The sequence below is a fragment of the Oppia nitens genome, unplaced genomic scaffold (assembly GCF_028296485.1).
Source record: "Oppia nitens isolate AA-2021 unplaced genomic scaffold, nextdenovo-longstitch-racon4-pilon3 scaffold1_pilon_pilon_pilon, whole genome shotgun sequence".
Classification (NCBI taxonomy): Eukaryota; Metazoa; Arthropoda; class Arachnida; order Sarcoptiformes; family Oppiidae; genus Oppia; species Oppia nitens.
This window is the reverse complement of record NW_026533199.1, coordinates 10,045,673-10,067,422: the sequence shown is the minus strand read 5'-3', so window position 1 is coordinate 10,067,422 and position 21,750 is coordinate 10,045,673. Positions and strand designations below refer to the sequence as shown.

Here is a 21,750-nt window from a genome sequence, read left to right as displayed (position 1 = left end):
AGTTTATTTTATTACACTGAATCATTTGGTGCCACACATGACTATAGTTGAGTTTATTTTGTCATACTGAAACATTTGATACCTCACATGACTATATTTGAGTTTATTTTATTACACTGAATCATTTGGTGCCACACATGACTATATTTGAGTTTATTTTATTACACTGAATCATTTGGTGCCACACATGACTATAGTTGAGTTTATTTTGTCATACTCAATCATTTGATATCCCTCATGAGTAAAGTTTACTTTGGATAAGGAGTTCGTATGGAAATGCTTTCTAGCATTCTCAACTGGTTAAAAATGATTATCTGTTAGCTTTTATACATTTTGTAATTTTACAGAATTGAGTTATGGTTAGAGATGGGCAAATAGAAAGTTTCTAGAAAATTTCTCATGAATAAATTTCTATAGAAATTTAACTTTATTGTTATACTATGGGATCCCCATATCTATAGTTATTGGAAATACTATAAATATATTAATGAGATATAATATTGTATATATAATATTATACAAATGGGATACCTATATAAATAAGTATAATAATCCAATAATAATCAGTTTTGTAAAATTTTATTTATTATTTTATTATATCATATTTAAATATAATTAAATAAATTAATTTTTACTTTAATTATTAATTAAAATACTAATAATAATATTTAATTATTACTTGTAATAACAATGTTACAAGATAACAAATATCGAGATAACAAAATTAACATGGGAATCCCATAGATAGAAATTTCTTTTAGAAACTTTCTAGAAATTTTTCTATTTTTTATAAATTTCTCTTTTTTGCCAACACTAGTTATAATTTTAATAAATATGTGGGAATACTACCTAATGTTTATTAATTATGTTATCTTTAAACTATTATAAGATATTGAATGACATTTAAATAATTTAAGTATCCTATTGTATAATAATCTAATGAATAGAAAAAAATAGTATATTTGATAATTGTTTTTAATTATAAGATAAATAGTTTAGAAAAAACATGTTCATTAAGATAAGTAAAATCTAAAATACTGTTGTATTGTGATAAACAAAATGTTCTTGAGCTTTTATATAAATAATTCAATTTATAATTTGTTAATATTTGATAATAATACAATAATAGTTATTAAATTTGTAAAAATAAGCAAGTAAAAATAAAAATATACCTAGATATATTATAAAATTATCAAGACAAATTTAATATCAATTTTTGAACTCACATAATGATTATTTTATTTTTTTAAAACCTTATATAAAGTAATTATAATTTATATTAATAGTAATAATATAATAATATAGAATTTAAATTCTCAGATATTTGACGTAAAAATGTTTTGCAATTTTTTAATAATAGTTTTATTAATCGGTTTAAATAATTGTGAATATGATGAGGACTATAGACAACAAATACATTATTCAGTGCCCAAGGGTTGGACCAATGATCCCAATGGACTCGTCTATTATAAAGATACATATCATCTATTTTATCAATACTGTCTCGGCTTAAGCCCAGGTATTTTATTGTATATTAAAAATTAATGTGCATTATTAATAAATTATTAAAATTTTTATATTTATTATTGAAAAAATTTTAATAATTAGACGGGGGTAAAATGCATTGGGGACATGCCATCAGTAAAGATCTGTTTCATTGGCAAAACCTACCGATAGCTCTATACCCACAGGTCGGAGGTCGAGAGTCTATTTGGTCGGGCAGTGCTATTGTAGATGTAAACAATGTTACCGGTTTTGCAGCTCCCGGTGCTGTAAACAAGACAATGATAGCATTTTTCTCCGGTTTCAATGATACGGACGGCATTCAAGACCAGTGGTTAGCCTATAGTGCCGATGAAGGACTCACATGGAAATACTACGATAGTAATCCAGTTATACCCAACCCGACAAAACTCCGTGACTATCGAGATCCAAAAGTTTTGCAATTTAAAGATCATTATGCGCTGATATTTGCTGCCGGAAATCACGTCAACCTATATAAGTCTTATAACCTCAAGGTATGGCAATTCATACAAGAATTTGGTGCGGGACAGGGATCACATGAAAGTGTATGGGAATGTCCAGATCTATATCCACTTAATGTTACAATTAACGGGTTAGTTGTATTAATAATAATAATAATTAATTATTAACAATAAGTCAATAATTATTTTTTTAGCACAATAGTTGAAAAATGGATATTAACAGTAAACTTGAATTCAAAAACTCAGTATTTTGTCGGCACTTTTGATGGCAAACAATACCGAAACGATAACTCACCCGATACTGTCCAATGGCTTGACTACGGAGCAGATAATTATGCCGGTGTTACCTATAACACTGTACCTAACAATGGACGCCGAGTGTTTATTGGATGGTCAGTAAATCCGGGCTATGCAGTAGCTGTACCTACTAATCCATGGAGAGGTGGTATGACTGTACCGCGTGAGCTGAGTCTAGTTAAGACAACCGATAATAAATTACGATTAGCAGCACTACCGGTGCCTGAAATTAGTAATATTGTTCAAAACACAACAATTATTTTAGTTAAACCACTCAAACCAAATGAAACGCTTAACTTGAATGCCGACCAAAATATTAAGTCTAGACTTCTCGATATTGAGCTCGAGGTCGACATGAGCTCTGGTCGACTAAATGCCGATAAGTTTGGTCTGCAATTCAAAGGATCTAAAGATGTTTTGCGGGTTTATTTTGACGGATCCGGCAATAAGTTTGTTGTGGACAGAAATAGCACCGGTAGGCATGAGTTTAGCAAATCATTTGTCTTGAAAAGTGAAGGCCCGCGTCTGACTACTGGTTCCGTAATTACAATGCGACTCGTATTAGATGTGGCATCGGTTGAATTGTTTGCCGATAACGGGTTGACTACAATTACTGATACATTTTATTCAACCGATAGTCTGAATACTAATATAAACTTGTTTTATGAATCAACTATTGGGACGTCAGTATTGAAAGTCAATAGAGTATACATCAGACAATTGAATAGTGTTTGGAATAATAAGTTTATATAAAACTTTAAATTATATTATTATTTAATATATAATAATTATGATTTAAATATTAACGATTTTCAAAAGCTATAGTTTATAATACGTAAAAATATTTATTATGTATAAATGTGTATAATAAAATATGCATATTTAATAATTATATTTGAGAAAAAAATTATAAAATTAAAATTTATAAATTCATGAAAACAATAATTATTATAATTTTTTTTCTTAATCTAATAAATGTCTACTATTTTGTTGATCACTAAGTGTCTAAGTGTCTCATATCGGTTGTCCCATTTCGATGGCCGATCCACACGAACTCATCTGATGTACCGATGCGTACGCCATTTAAATTATTTTCCGCATATCATAGATCTGATAGCTATGACGACTATTGAGATCCATTGAATCGGTACTCATATGACTTTCACTATCGTCTGATATGATACTCGCGGTGTCGTTGGCGACGGAATTATGATTGCCATTGATTTCCTCCAAGTCTTTTGTAACGATAGTAATCTGTCGTTCCTTTAATACCACATAATTGACAATCCATTGACCACTAATACCGTACTTCATATAAACATAACCGCAATGAAAAGCATCTAATCGTTTAAATAAATTATATAAACAAAACAAATTAAATACTTTGAAAATTAAAAAAATTACTTTTAAAAACTTGTAATAAAAAATGTCAATAAAGTTTTGTATATATTTATAAAACAGAGTGTCTTAAACAATGGCGGCAGCGATGATAGCGGTGTTACTATTGATTACAATTATCGGGTCAACAATATGTTTGATTTAAAAGTGACCAAGGGCAATGTTGTAGATAATGAAACAAAACAATAATTAATAAAAATTAAAAAATATATTTATAGCAATCCATTTTCTAAAAATTTTATACAAAAACTATAAAAAATATTATTATTCAAAAACTAATATATAGATAAAATTAATTAATTTTTCAGTTCAAACAAATCAGATTATGTTTATTGCTATTATGAATTTTCAATATACATATTAAAATTATTAATATTTAACAAAATACATCATTTAAATCAATTAATTAGTTTACTTTAATTAAAAATTAATTATAATTAAATTTGTTACATAATAATAATTAATGATTTTAATCAATTGGTTAATAGATAATTAAAAAGCTTAATATTAAATTAGTTGTAATTTATTTTATCTAATTATATAATAAAACAAATTCGTTGTAAACAACATATATATTAAAACATATTACAAAATCAATCTATTGAAATTTAATAATAAAACTATTTTATTAATGATTTTATTTATATTTTTATAGTTTAACACATTTTATCATTTATTATAATAATTCTCACAATAATAATAATAATATTTTTAATTTTTATAGACACTCTATATAATACAACAACAGCTAACACATCAATTATATGTATGTTTATATATAAATGTTATTTTTATGATAATTTTAGTTTTTTATGGAATATGTGATAAATTTATAAATGTTTTTTTAGTTTAATGACATAAACGCTGATAAATTTAAATAATATTGACATCAGTTTTAATTCACAGTAATATGTATATTAAAAATGATATAATTATGTTACTTACCTTCACATAACAAATATTTAAAATAGTTTATATTATATATCAATATCAATATTTCATTGCATTTGTGTCATTAAAATGAAATAAATATTGTATGTTAGGTTATTTTGTGTTTGATTAACATTATTAACATAATTATAGATTATTAAAATTATTCTGCTTTAAGAAAATTTTTATGTTTAATAAAATCATAATTTATTTTAGTAATTAATCTATTATGTATTTATACTGTATATGACTAAATAATAATGATAAATCAAAAATTTTATTATATAATATTTAAATTGATTATAATTTTCAAAATGACTATCACAGAATCACTTTAATATATATTTATTAAATTATATTTTAATAACATTGAAGTTTAACACAGAAAATATTTTTACTAATATATTATACTGTATCATTACACACTAATAATATATAAATAAATACTAATAAATTATAAAACAAATCTTATATATAATGATATATAAAAAAAATTTTGATTAAACATTTGGCCATAAATATAATATAGTAAACTAATAATAAGAATTTTGAATATAAGATTAATAAAATAATAATGTTTTATTTAAATTTAAACTATTATATTAATGATATGAATAGATTTAAATTAAATTAAAGATTTAATAATAATAATAATAAATTTGTGCATTAAGTTTAAAATTAGCTATATTTATAACTAAACCTAACTATATAATTAAATGCACATTTAGTAAATATTAATTTAAATTGATTGTTTTTTGTTTACAAACAAAATATTATCAATGATTAATTTTTTCATTTTGTTTGTAAACTTAATGATTTGTCTCGCAATTACTGTTTAAGGCATAAATATATATATATTTAATATTTATTGAGTAAATAAATATCTATATATATATATCTATTTGTGCCATTGTTCATAGATTATCTGGTTATTAATTATACAAGTTTAATATATAATATATAGTGTATATACTAGTATATATATAAATTATATACTAAAATAAAATAAAATACTACCTGCAAATTGTTTTATTTTTAATAACAATTATAAAAAATTATTTGCTTTTAATTTATTAGATTTTACTATTAATAATATTTAGGTATACTATTACTAGATTGTCGTCTATAATTATTAGTAGTGAAAAAATTAGTTTTATTGGCAAAAATGATTGTGCTAATTTTAAAAAACTTAATTTATAAATATAAATAAATACAATATTATGCAGGCAGTAAAAATAATCTAAAATTATAAAATTTGTTTTCTACTAAATATCTAAAATTATTTTCTAAAAATTATATTGATTTTTTGCAATAAAAACCTTATAAAATAAAAACAATTATTATTAATAGTATCATATTTAATATAATTATATATATATTACATGTTAATTTAAATATATATATAAAAATAAGCACATCGTAAAACAATTATATTTTTTAAAAAATTTCATGTAATAATAATATGTAAGATTTTTATTGACTTATTATTAATAATAATTTCAAACATCTAATCAATCATAAAGGCAATGATCATTCAAATAACAAATAATAAAACTTTAACAAAATTTTAACAGATTATAAAATATACTAAATATTATTAGTATTAATACTAAGCAATAATTAACTTAAAAAATATTCATAAAATAACAATAAATTTATAATTAAACTTATATAATATAATAAATATAACAAAACAATTAAATTGTTTCAATTATTTTTAAATGACTAGAAACACATATAATGTTTTTTATATAATAAATAATAATAACTATAAATAAGTTATAGTAAATAAATATAATTATGTTTTTTTTTTGAATATATATTGATTAACGATATAAAAGTCAATAATCCCTGTCATCTACCGTTCCGTGTAGATAGCGGTCAGTTGCCGGCTGTTGTATATACTGTGCTCTCGTCTCGTAAAACGCTGACGATTGCTGCGAATCGGTTGCTCCATAGGACGGCTGATAACTGTTGGCCAAACCCGTACCTACCGTTCCGTTTTGGGCCCACGGGTCGTATGATTGATCGCCGTATTGGGGCTGTACGGCCTGTTGGAATGGGTTTGTAGTGGTGTTGGTTGCCGCTTGCGTTTGATAGCCTATGGCCGTACCGTCCGATTGAGGCCACGTTGTTGGATCACCACCACTACTGGGGGGCAGTTGTGTTTGTATCGGCTGCTGGTATTGCATTTGCAGCGACTCGGGCTGGTCTTTGGAAACCGGTTCCGACCAATTTTGCAGTTCTCCCGAAGCAAATATACCGTAAAATATGACACCACATATGTGTATGACTCCCGCTATTATGAATACGTCCTGCCATTCGGTCGGTGTCTACATATTTTTATTTGTATATAAATTTAAATTATTAATATTATTATCTTTCAATTTAAACCCAAAAAAATACCTTTTCCTTTGTCATAAGGTTGACTACAATAGGGCATAACATGCCGGCTAATGTACCGAAACCGTTAGATATGCCCATCAATATACTAGCATACCTGGGTGCTATATCTAGATGATTGACATTAAAACCTAATGCAAACAAAAAAAACAAAAATAAAATCTAATTTTGGAGACAATTTTATTTATAAACATTTAAATGATTATATAACTAATAAATCTCAAGATATAAGCTTATATAACATTATAATTATATCGAGATTTTTAAAAAATAATACAATGGTTTAATAATAAATATAAAACTCATTGCTTTATTGACTCTAGGCTTTTATATAAATTTAATTATGTATTAGACATAAATTAAATTATAAGCCGAATCAGTTATACACTATTTATTATTATGATTGCCACACAAACATTCAGTTAAAATAAACATTGAGAGCAATCATTAAATTTTGTCAAATATATATATATATATATTTCATTAACGATGATTTCAATCATTATGTTTATGCTAGATATGAAAAAAAACAAATAGCAAAAAATGTGAATAATAATTTATAAATATATTTATAAATATTTTTTAATAAAAAAAATATTTATAAAATTCAATTATAAATTCAATTATTATTACTTGAAAAACATTGATTGTATATATATAAAAAAAATACCTGAAATAGCAAAACCACTAAACCCGACGGCAAGTGTGAGTGCAATGATGGCCAGGTGTGTGCTCGATGTGCTGCCAACTAATATGAGAAACAGTGCTTCCATACCGAAGCCGCCACAGTTGAACACTTTCCTTACGTTTGTTGTGCTCAGAGCGCCGGAAGTCCTCAAGTGATCGGCCAAATGACCGCCAAATGGCACTACAAATGTCATACATAAGTGAGGCAACGCTCCTAACATTCCCGACTAAATGAAAAAAAAGATAAGTTTAACAAAAGTAAAAATAATATAATAATTTTAATAATAATTAAATATAATGTCATTATTTATATATTTTTATTTACAATTATAACAGGATAAAAATATAGGCCAACCCTATTTCTAAGTATAGTTTCTAATTTATTTATTAACGTTGAGATTATTGTATAAAATAAATAGTTTTTAATAAAATTAAAGTTTTATAAACACAGTTATATTATACATTACTATACTATTATTTTTAGACAAAATACCTACATAGTTTTTTAAAAATTTATATGTTATATGGAAAATTTACAGGAAATCTATTTCAATTTAGTACAGCCTACTAACCCACCCACCTATTCACCCACACGCACACCCACACACAAATACGCATTTTAGCATTATATTAATATTAAAAAACACAGTATTAATGAATAGTTTAACTGAATGTATTTGGATTTATAATGACTTTTAAATATTTAACCTAATGCTTAATATTTAAAATTTTATACAATTTAAAAATTATACAAAAAAATCTTTTATCAAGCTAAAGACAACAAATAAAATGCATATAATTTTTTTGGAGAAAAATTTAATGTGTAATTTTTTTTGATGCCTTACAATATATTATTAAAGTGATATTAATGTTTAAATTGACTAATATATATATATATATATACTGTATATCATATATATACACAATATAACTGTACCTTTTCGACATCAAAATTGAAGACCTCTTTGAAGTACATGGGCTGCGATATGAGCAACAGGTAGAAAGTCCAACTCCGGCAAAAATTGGCGGCTATTATGGCCCAAACCGGCATAGACTTGAATATCTCAACCCATGGTGTCGTTTGTAACTAATTGATACCAAACAACAATAATAATAATAGTAATAAAATTGATTAATTAATTACTCTCTGTCTTAATGTCTAATAATTAAAAAGACAAATTAATTTGTTTCATACGGTTGGGGGCTTCAGATTGACAATACCGATGCTGTTCTCTATAAACACCAGTTCCTCTCTGGTGATTGTCGGATGTTTTGACGGCTTTTCAAACGATAACCACATCCATAGGGCATACCAACTCAGACCCAGAAATCCTAAATATTTATGTATATACGATATACAATATATATATAAAACAACTAAACATAACAAAATTTCCTAAAAATTAGTAACTAATATACCGTAAAAATAGAAACATGTTTCCCAACCGAGCCATTCGGTTAATAAGCCAGACATTGGCAGACCAACTACGGCGCCGGCATACGAGCCTACATATTGGTGGATGGATGGGGTAAACAGACAAATTGGACAGTTAGCTTACTTGGTTAGTGTGTATATATGTGGGTGTTTTTTTTATTTAGGTATGTTTGCATGTATTTATAGTAATAATCATTAAATAAAACTCAATTACTGGGCAACTATTGATGCCAAGAATATTTGTTTTATTTTATTTTTTTCTTTCCTTTATATCTTTTGCTACACTATATATAAATATCAACATTAATTTAGTGGTAATTAATTGTGTAATGACTATGTGATGTGGCTCTCCTGGTGTATAACCCAACTGTGTATATGTATGTTAAACTTACAAATACTGTATATATGGCTATTTATAGTCATTACTATTTACTATTACCACTATGACTACTACTACTACTACACTACTTAGTTTACTATTCACTATTAAACACAACACATTATTTGGCAAACTCTTTATCATTTCATTTAAACTGTTAGAGAGAGAGAGAGAGAGAGAGAGAGAGAGAAATTCATTAATTTAATTTCGAGTACCGGTAGCATAGTAAACTAACTAACTATCCGCTATCTCATTCAAACCAGTAGTCAAACACACACACACACACACACACACACACACACACACACACACACACACACACACACACACATACATACACAAACAGATATATATTATATATATATACTGTACATACAGAAGCATAGACGAAACATACATACATACATACAATTGCAGTACAATAGACATAATGCAAATAATTGATTATTGGACTTAAGACCCCTTTAATTCCCAAGTAATGTCTAAATTGCTGTATATTTATAGTCTAACAGTAATAGTAATGATAGTATTGGTATAGAGTATAGTATAGAGATTTTCCGACCCGAAAAAGCGGTTTAACTATTTATAAGCAGATCTATGATTTCTATTAATGGAAAATATAATTGAATTTTGCAATAATTAGATATATATTCAGTATATCTTAGGGTCAATTTATGGTTATAAATTTTTTAATTTATAAATATATAAATATTGAGTTTTACTTAAATATTGATATCATTTTAATCTAAAATTATTTAATTATTAATATATTTTATTCTGTTTTTATATAACGTATATACAGTAATATTGATATCATAATTAATTGACTAAATTTTTAAAATTTTATGAACAATACTTCATATATCATATTATATATAATTTTTAAACTATAACAATATAATATACTATAATATAAGATTTTATTTAGTGATAATAATTTTCTAAATTTCTAATCTACTAAATATTGTAAGTATAAATATAATGTAATAAATAATAAATTAAATTTATATCATAGATATAACTGACAAAATTATTAAATTTATCAAGCACGATTGATTGCAAATATGATTTTTATTGATGAATAACTTATAACATTGTGTATAACAAATTAGGTGAACTCACTGTATAGTGTGTCTGTGTTTGTGTGCAAAATATCTACAGAATATTATTAATATTAATATAATTTATAATATAATTTAAGGAATATTCTGTTAGTATATGAGAATATCGCGAGTTTCTCATACATTAGTCTTATTAAAATCAATGTCTTGTACTGTATTTTATTATCTTTTATTCCAAAAAAGTACGCTATAATACTGTTATCTATTTAGTCATTGAATACAATATATATACAGTATATATATATAGTACGGGTGCATATAAGCTCCCTTTCTCTCTCTCTCTCTCTCTCTCTCTCTCTCTCTTTCTCTTATTGAACAGAGTCGGGCTAATGTCAGCATATAGTGATATGAGTGACAGTTTATGGTTTCTATCGATTGACCCAAATATACAATAAATCTGTTGTAATGTCGGAAATAAACATAAGAAACATAACAAAACTACAATAATAGTAGAGAATTTTTTTATGTTTGTTGTTATATATTTATATACATTGAGAGAGAGAGAGAGAGCATTAAAATATAAAATAACTTTATTATTGAAAAATAAAGTAAAAAGATATTTTATGTATTATTGTAGTGATATTGCTATTAATATAAAATGGAAATAAAATAAATCTATTAATATATGTATAAATGTATATTTAGTATATAATCTAAATATTATATCAATATATTTTATATTTAAATTAAATGTATTTGAATATATAAATGGAGTAACAAAACTATAGTAAACTTTTAAAAAAATTGATTTCACATTTTCAATTGAATTTAAAAAAAAACATAATCCTAATAACTTTAAGACATTTGTTTTGTCTGTTTGTTTGTTTGTTTGTTTGTTTGTTTGTTTGTTTGTTTGTTTGTTTGTTTGTTTGTTTGTTTGTTTGTTTGTTTGTATGTGTGCACACTTCCTCAACAACCATTTTTTAATTCAAAGCTAAAAATATATTGTTATATTTTCAATTTTAATTTAAAGCAATATTATTTCTATGGGAAATTTTAAATGATTATTGAGCTCAGGTAGGTTTTAGGGACAGGTAGGCTGGTGTCGTGTAATTACACTTTGCTATATTATATGAGTTACAGGGCACCGGGAGGTAAGCTACCTGTGCTAAATTTTTGCAAAATTTTCTCAAATGCAAAAATTTTCAATTTGTGTTAAAATTTTCAATTTTAATTTAAAGCAATGTTATTTCTATGGGAAATTTTAAATGATTATTGAGCTCAGGTAGGTTTTAGGGACAGGTAGGCTGGTGTCGTGTAATTACACTTTGCTATATTATATGAGTTACAGGGCACCGGGAGGTAAGCTACCTGTGCTAAATTTTTGCAAAATTTTCTCAAATGCAAAAATTTTCAATTTGTGTTAAAATTTTCAATTTTAATTTAAAGCAATGTTATTTCTATGGGAAATTTTAAATGATTATTGAGCTCAGGTAGGTTTTAGGGACAGGTAGGCTGGTGTCGTGTAATTACACTTTGCTATATTATATGAGTTACAGGGCACCGGGAGGTAAGCTACCTGTGCTAAATTTTTGCAAAATTTTCTCAAATGCAAAAATTTTCAATTTGTGTTAAAATTTTCAATTTTAATTTAAAGTAATGTTATTTCTATGGGAAATTTTAAATGATTATTGAGCTCAGGTAGGTTTTAGGGACAGGTAGGCTGGTGTGTCGTGTAATTACACTTTGCTATATTGTGTGAGTTTATGGCACATGTTAGCTACATGTGTTAAATTTCAGTAAATTTTTTTCAAATGCAAATTTTTTTTCGCAAAAATTAAATTTTCAATTTTTATTAAAATTATTTAAATATATATAAAAACTAAAATTTCTCAAAAGTTTAGTCGAATTAATGTGTATTGGTTCAGTAGTTTTGTTACATTAGGTTATGTAGTAGTTGTATAAACAAATTAAGTCTCATTCAAATTACTTATAGTAAATATTTTTAAATTAGTAAAAGAATTGCACGGCTATACATGTTGCTCGGGACAAACTAGTACAAATTAAAATTTATATAAGCAGTTATTTCTAATCAAATAAATGGAAAAACAAATAAAAATTTTATTGTTATAATAAAATTAAAATTATACATGTTAATTATCATATATTATTGATAGAATTTTTTTCTGCAAAAATTAGAAAACTATTTCTACAATTGAATTAAATTGAATTGTTATAAAACACAAATTACATTATAATTCATTTAACAACGCATTGTATTAATATAATAGTGTGTTTATAAAAATGTTTTATACTATATATGTGTGGGTGTATTACTTAAACTATAATATTTGACTTAAAAACTATGGTATTATATTATTTATTTAGTAATAATTTTGTGTCAAGTATTGTGTATCAATGAAAACTAAAATGTTTTTTTCAATTACAAAGTGAGAGAAAAATACACACATATATAAAAGCAATATTTTTTTTCTCTCTCTCTCGTTATTATTATGGATAACTTTTTTGTTTTTTAAATTTAATATATTTAATAATATTATAACTTATAATTTATAAGAGTCAGACTATATATCCCAAACCCCATACTACTATAAAACTCATACAATACTATATTGACTAATACATACCACAAAACGCCAGTGTCGCCAACCGACTTCTCTCTAATGGTGGCGCCCAATGACGCCATATTCCGTGACACGCAGGATATGTGACGCCCTGTGTTTAAATGTAGACAAATATATATATATATATATAYATACAAATAGATTGTTAGACCGTATCATTGAAATGGATGATCACAATATAATATATAAATAAAAAGACATTGAAAAAATTATTTAGGGAAAGGGATGGTTGTATTGAAATGAAAAACATAATAATAATAATAATAACAAACAAAAACATAGAAATTTTTATTACATTATGAATGGAGAAATTTTCTTATTATTATTACTATATTTGAAATTACAAATGTTATATATAATAGAAATAAATATATAGTAATTTAGAAAATGTAATTTTATGATAAAAATAAATTACTAATTCATATATAGTTTTGTTGTCAAATTGAATTATTTTTAATTATTCACTGATGGATAACTTATGTTAGATTTTATTAAATTTTTTAAAAATTAGTAAATTAAATTATATAAATTATTATTAGTTATATATTAGTAGTTTTTCTTTTACTATAAGTTAGAAATAATAAAATGTTTTGTTGTCAATAATATAATACAAATTATAAAAAAAAATATTTTAATTTAAAAAAGAAATAATAACTTTTAAACCCCATATTTTAAAACTAAATTTATTGAAAATAACCAATAAATTAACACTGAAGTAAACTTTACAAAAAATATCAATAAATAACATTAATTAATTTAATAAAATAACGTCTAGGCATTAATGATTTTTAAAATATATCGTTTTATTTTAAATATAAAAATATCATATATATATATATTTTTTGTATATAAATTAAAAAATAAAATAAACTTTAGCCTAACAAAAATAAAATATTGAATACAAACCTCAACTAGACCTTGTAGTATGCGTACAAACATGACATAACCTGGATGCAATTTTGCGGCACCGGGCAATAACATGTTTAAAAATGCCGATGTGGCTATTGCTGTACCAAAAACTCTGCAAAATTAATTAATTTAATTGATTAATACAATATATAAACAAAATTATAAAAATATAATCATATTTTTTATTTGTTAATCTATTATAAAATTAATAATAAACTAAACCTTGTGGCCGGATATCGAGCGGCAAGAAAACCGCCGGGAATTTGCGTCACTAAATATCCCCAAAAAAATGATGAATCGACGACACCTATGGTCTCAGGTGTCCAATCAAACTCTGGTCCCTATAAATAGATATATATAAAAAAATATATTGTTATATACACAGTATATAATACGTGTTTATTAGTATCAATCATATAATATTAATCAAAATTAAATCAAAAAGTAAAAATGATTTATTTATATTGTATACAAAAATTATTGTTTTTTAAATATTATATGTTATATTAAATTATAAATTTTATTTATAATGATAAGATTATTATAAAGATACATTATTAATTTTTGTTGTTGTATAAACCAGTTAAAAATAAGAGTTATGAGTTATTTAATATAACAATAAGTTTAAATATTTAAAAATTATTTTTGTTTAGTTATTTTTGCATTAAATCTTAATTTTGTTTATTGATATTTTAACAAATTGTATTGGGTTACAATTAACTTATAATCTATTTGTGCAAAAAAAACATTTATTGATAAAAATAATTAATAATTGTTATTCATTACATTTTTAATTAAAAAAACTTTTAACAATTAAAATATATATTTAAAACAAAAAATTATAAATCAAATTAAATATTTAATTATAGAAAATTTTATATTGTAAGATACAATTTATATCTAACAAAAATATACAGATGATATATATGTATATATGTGCGCAACACTTGAATACATTAATATACCAGTACTTTAGCTCAAGGATGCGCACCCGTTCATAGATAATACATCTTAAAACTGTTGAAAGATAAGTATTTCTCTGATTTCTCTCTCTCTCTCTCTCTCTCTCTTTCAGTCATTCATTCATTCACTTGTTCTTCAATTCCCTCATCCCTAGGCTATATCCATGTGCTCTCTCTCTCTCTCTCTCCCTTTTCATTACAGTTTTTCTACCAGTGCTGACATACAAATAAAACTGACTGCTCTTAAAGCTCACGAACAGTGATTTCATTAGAATAAATGGAAAATTCAATATTGAATGCAATCGACACTCAAATATACAGTTAAGCAATAGATTGGAAGAGAGAGAGAGAGAGAGAGAGAGAGAGAGAGAGAGAGAGAGAGAGAGAGACTATGGATAGGCATATATACTATACATTAGAAAAAGAGGACTCATATATATACAGTACTGTACAATATATACATACAGTTATGTTGAGCCGTTTACAGTCAGTGCCCATCCAATTGAATTTTGTGTTAAAGTAGTTTACCCAAAGATTCTCAATAAAAGCAATATACTGTATATTATATAATATATTGTATATATAGTCTACAGTATATCCAAATATATTATATAAATCAAGAGAAAAGACTTTTTTATTGAATGATTCAATGAGAGAGAGAGAGATTGGCAATCAATTCATTTTATTTTATTTCTTATACAATATATTATTTAATCGATTTTTTTAACAATGACTACAATAATAACAACGACAACAACAACAACAAAATGCATCCAATTTTGTGTTCAAAAGCGATATTAAAAAAGATATATGTTTTCTATTTATATTACAGTATATATAATAATAATAATGTTATATATATTAATATATAGTGAATTTTGTATCTAAGATCTAATACTATATATATACATATATATAGTATAATCTATATATAAAATTAAGCCAAACATTCAACAACAAATATGTGACCCTTTTTTGTGTGTCAATGCTGTGAACACACATTATTGTTAAGCTTTTCATTTTGTTTACACAATATAATGATATTTTTGTGTTTACTTTTGTCGCAACACTTTTATGTACATTTCAACACTCAATATATTAAATATCCTCTAATAATAAAAATAATAATAATAGAAAAAAAATTAGTAATTTGTTATCTAATTTAATTGATTTTTTACACGAAAAATAGCAACCAATAATACTGCATTCAATATTTGACAATATTATATAAAATAATAATAATACTAAAAATTATGATTTTTATTTCATAATTTTTTTTAATAATATTCTCGCAAATGTTTACACAAACTATAAAAAGTTTTTCTTAAAAAATATAATAATTATTGCGTAATAACTTATTTTTAATATTTTTATTAATAATTTCTAAAAATTAAAATTGATAATAAAATTTTTAATACATTATTTCAAAGCAGAAATTTCATAGCAGTTTTTTAATTCAATTATAATATATAAATATCAATATTATTTTAGTTGTTTGGTTTAAATCAAAATTGTTTTAAAACCTATTTACAAATTTTTGTATTAAAGTTTAACGTAAAAATAAAATAATAATCTTTTTATTTATATATATAATAGACAAAATTTATTTAATATATTTTTATTAATTTTTGTTATATAAAACAAAACATTTCAAAAACAATATACTGTATAATGTAAACTCATGTAAAAATTATGATGAAAAACAGATACTAAAAATTACTGAGAAATTACACAATCATTTTCGTTGTTTTAATGCTATTGTTATTAATGTTTAGATCAAAACTAATCTTTGATTATATTTTTATATACTAAGTTAAAACCTAATACTGAAAACATTAGTGAAAAAATATGTAATACTTTAATAATATTAACTTATAGTAAATACAATATATAGTACACAGTGTAGTACACAAACACACAAATACACAGTAATATCACAGATTTATATAACTGTGGCCATAGATGACTTGTGTGTATGTATGTGTGTTTAAATCTACCATTCCCTCGATAGATAAGTCTCTCTCTCTCTCTCTCTCTCTCTCTCTCTCTCTCTCACTCTCTCTCTCTCTCTCTCACTCACTCACTCACTCACTCGCTTTCATTTCATGAGTTAGTGATAACTGTTAAAAATGTCTGTTTCATTGGGTTTTGTTATGTATGTGTGTCAGTGTCTCTGTATATATGCATAGTGTATGTGTGTAGCCGTCTCTTCTCATTTAGGATGTCATCAATAAAAGTTAGAAACACTGGGCTTTTAAGGCTTTTCTATTATAGTAAAGTATATATAATGTTGACTAAAAACATAGGAGCTATACATACACATTGAAAGTACAGACTCAACTGTACTCTATGTATATACTTATAGTGTACTATACAAACACATATAGAAAATAAATGTACTTTTATTTTTAGCTATCTTAAGCTTATATATCTAGTGACAATCAAACTGTTGTTTATAGTCTAATAATTATATATATATATATATTATCATAATTACAATCTTTTTTTTGATGATACAAATTATTATTAATGTTGCAAATATACAAATATAAAGAGCCGTAATTGTTAAAATTTCTAATATTAAGTTAATAAAATTACGTAATGCATTGAAATTACATTACCCCGATTCTCTAAGGTAAACCATCACTTGATAAATAAGCTTTATATACAATATATAAAGTGTATATATATTTATATATATATAATAAGAGACATGTATTTTCCATTAGCCGATGTTTTTACCATTACTTATATTTCATCGCTAAAAGCGTTTTCAGCAAATATTATGTCAATTTTATGAACTACTTAAATGCATTTTATTAAATATATAAACAATTTTAAGTATTTTTTTTAACATCATTTTTTAATATTATTTAAATTAGTATTTAATATAATATAGTAATATATATATATATATATATATATATAAAAACTTTAAATTTTTAAGACTGCAATATAAACAAGATCATCAATTATAGTTTATCAAATTAAAATGTATTTATAATACATATATTATTAGTTTCTTATATTTTAGAAAAATGTCATTAAAATTTATTTTTATAATTTTATAAACAAATATAATATTATAGTATAGTATAAAATAATATTGTTTTCTACTTTTTATTAGTAATCGTAACTATTAGTTTAATTTCATAATTTTTATACTATTTTTATTTTATTAAAAATAACTAAAACACATACAGTAGTCATTATTTATATAGTTGTATAATATTGTAAAATATTAGTTTAAGGTATATAGTCTGGACTGTATACCAAAAATCTAATAGCATAATGATATTTATTATTATTTAATATTTTAAATGATATAATTTATATTACTATTAGCTTTTACATTAATAAAGTATTATTAATGTAATATATTGTATAATAAACAACAAAAATTATATTTTACATTACTAATATTAGAAATAATGCATTTAATTTATTATATATATATTAAAAGTAAATTATATAATAAATGTTTTAATAATTTATGACATATGATATGATTGACAAACCTGTCCGGTCGTATTGCTAATCATTTGGACGATGGCGACCCCCATATTACAGCGTATACCAAAACTAATCATAAATCCCAATGAACTCAAAAAGGCAATTGTGTAGCGCTTAGTCATGTTTGGAAAACAGGGACAGTTGGGCTCCATTAGCTTTTCCCATCGCTCTCCCCTTCCTTTAAACATTTTATGGTCGTTATAGTAGTCGTTGGTCAGCGCGTCCTGAGTTGCATATTGTTTCTCATTGTCGCCCAATTTGCTGTCAAATTATAAATATAAATTTAATCACATTAACAGTTATAACCATAAATTGTATAAATAATTGTTGTTTAACTGTATATTTGCAAAAACATCAAATAGTTTATAAACTATTGAAAATAAAAAATGTTTTTTAAAAAAACTACATAAACTAACATTACCAATAAATTATGACAATTTAATTATTTATAAAATGTTTTATAATTTACTTTGAACTTTAAAAGTATTATAATTAAAAGTAGTTAGAATTTCTAAATATTTAATTTATTGTATTTTTATTAGATTTTAATAGAATTAATAATGTTAAATGCTACTAAAAGCATAAATAATAAATACTTTAAATAAAATAGTACCTAAAATTATAAATAAAGTCTAAAAAGTTTTACTAAAAAAAACTTATATAAAATTATACAATATTAATAAGTTAAGTTTTATTTTATAAAATTAAATAAACGTAAAATTTATAATTTTTGTTTAATAAGCAAATGAATACTTATATTCTATATTTATTTATTTTAAATAACATTAAAGTTATTAGCATAAAAATATTTTATTATATTAATTCTTTAATATAAGTTAGTATATATATATATATATATATAAATTTGATAGTAAATTATTTTAATAGTTATTATTGGATATATGTAAGATTAAAATAAACTAAACTAAAATGTCTAATAACAAATAATAAATAAAATATTAATTATAATATTACACAAACAAAATATTAAATTAAATCATAACCATATTATAATTTTTATAACATTTTATTTTTATTTATAATAATATATTTATTTTACAAATTGTTTATATGATACAATATAAAATAAAATGTACCCCTTAAAGAGCACTTTATTGTAAATTTTTTGAATGATTAGATTTATAAATTGCTAAATTTTACTGTATTTTTTAAAATGTATAATTATTATATATTAATTTTAATAGCATATTTGTTATTTAATATATATATCATAAATATAATAATATTTACTATTATATACAAAAGTTTATATAATAGGAAAATTATTTTAATATTTCAATTTAATGTAATTTGTATTATAAATAAAAACAATTTTATTATTTTAACATATGTATTTTTATTTGCATTTAAAAATTATATATTTATTATAAATAAATATTATTATAAAGAAAAATTATTATAAACAATAGCTTAATTTTTTCATAAATAAGAAGTTTATCTCTTTTTAAAGAAAATTTTCTCATATTTATAAATATTTATTTTAAATACATTTTACGATTGACTTAACAATATGTCAAATAATATATTGTTCTAAAAAATAATGTTATATAATAATAATAATACTAGAATAACTAAAATAAAAACTGATTTATAAACACAATATCACAATACACACAAACATACACATAAAAACACACACACATACATACATACATACACACACACACACACACATACATACATACATACACACACACACACACACATAAAAACACTCACACAAACACATAAAAACACACACACAAACACATACCTACACCCGATAACTGTATGCTAACATACAAAACCTCGACTTAATCCCACTGTCTTTGTGGACAAGGATTTAAACATATAATTCCATTATATTGAATATACTGAATATATTCTATATATTTAACACATAAATTGTAACAAAGATTTAGTTAAAATACATAATAATAAATAATAATAATAATCATTTAAATTTACTATTGAAAAGTATAATTAATAAAATGATAATAAATATTAACAATCGTATTGCTTAAATTATATTTTTATTTTTTATAATATTAGAATTAGAATTATTAAAAATTATTTTGATATAATTATTAAATTTTATATTTTACAAATACTATTTAATATTAAATTATATTTTTTATAATTTAAATCAAAACTTAATATATATTACATTATACACTATATACTAGTATTATATATTTATTAGGTTTATATCTAAAATATATGTATTTTTATTATTTATTATTGAATACATTTATCTGTTAAACTAGAATATATTAATTTTAAATTAACTTTCATATTAAATAAAATTACGGTACATTGATTGCAGTGCTGAATACAACAGTATTTATTATATACTGTATATTACCAAAAAAAATTATTAATAATAAATTTATATACTGTCTACTACTTATAAGTATATAAAAGATACATTAAAGTTATAGCGTTAAACAAGACTATAAATAATTGATTAAATAGATATATATATATATATAAAGTTAGATATGTGAGGTCTACTCCGGCAACAGTAGATTAGAAAAGTATGTAATAAGTTATATACTTTATATTATATAGACATACATTCCTTACATACCGTTTCTTATTAGAGTACAATGTGTAGACAACATTCAATAAATACCAAATAAATGATAAATATAGATATAAAATATTTTTATATAGATATTAAACTTTTTTATATTTATATTTATTGTTGACAACATAATTTAGTTTAATAATAATAATAATTATTATAATATTTTACCTATATTTCAGTTTTATATAACTAAATAAAATCGTATATAAATATATACTGATATATATATATACTGTATATATATTACAATTAAATATACATAATATTTTATGTAAATAAACAATAAAAACCAATTGTTTTAATACCTAATAAGGTCGGGGGCATCGCCACGATTACCAAACTTGTCGTATGAATCGTTGTCTTGTTCATCAAAAAGTCGTCTACAATAACAATACAATATAATTAATAATAATAATTAGCAATTATTAGTTAATTTAAAATAATTTAACTAACACTAGATTAAATCTATAGTATTACATATATAATTTATATTTTACATAAAAATGTTTTTCAAGTGCTGTAAATTACTTGACTAAAAATTTATATAAAAACACAA

At 23.1% G+C, this 21,750-nt stretch overlaps 2 protein-coding genes across 2 annotated transcripts in view; one reads left to right on the top strand and one right to left on the bottom strand.

The window, feature by feature from the left end:
• The first annotated feature begins 1,325 nt into the window (after positions 1–1,325).
• On the top strand, positions 1,326–3,059 carry LOC128952070 (levanase-like). Its single transcript, XM_054297403.1, has 3 exons — positions 1,326–1,519; positions 1,609–2,116; positions 2,180–3,059. The coding sequence occupies exons 1-3, from the start codon at positions 1,336–1,338 to the stop codon at positions 3,033–3,035; spliced, it is 1,548 nt and encodes a 515-aa protein (XP_054153378.1). The 5' UTR covers positions 1,326–1,335; the 3' UTR covers positions 3,036–3,059.
• A 3,392-nt stretch (positions 3,060–6,451) lies between these two features.
• Positions 6,452–21,750, bottom strand: part of LOC128952451 (vesicular glutamate transporter 1-like) — a 39,100-nt gene continuing 23,801 nt past the window's right edge. The window contains exons 2-12 of the mRNA XM_054297853.1: positions 21,500–21,574; positions 18,610–18,865; positions 14,352–14,470; positions 14,127–14,241; positions 13,224–13,311; positions 9,120–9,206; positions 8,896–9,032; positions 8,638–8,787; positions 7,684–7,927; positions 7,017–7,144; positions 6,452–6,943 (exon numbers count right to left, since the gene is read on the bottom strand). Coding sequence (XP_054153828.1) covers positions 6,452–6,943; positions 7,017–7,144; positions 7,684–7,927; positions 8,638–8,787; positions 8,896–9,032; positions 9,120–9,206; positions 13,224–13,311; positions 14,127–14,241; positions 14,352–14,470; positions 18,610–18,792 — 1,743 coding nt within the window. The 5' untranslated portion in view covers positions 18,793–18,865; positions 21,500–21,574. The remainder of the gene's footprint in view (positions 6,944–7,016; positions 7,145–7,683; positions 7,928–8,637; positions 8,788–8,895; positions 9,033–9,119; positions 9,207–13,223; positions 13,312–14,126; positions 14,242–14,351; positions 14,471–18,609; positions 18,866–21,499; positions 21,575–21,750) is intronic.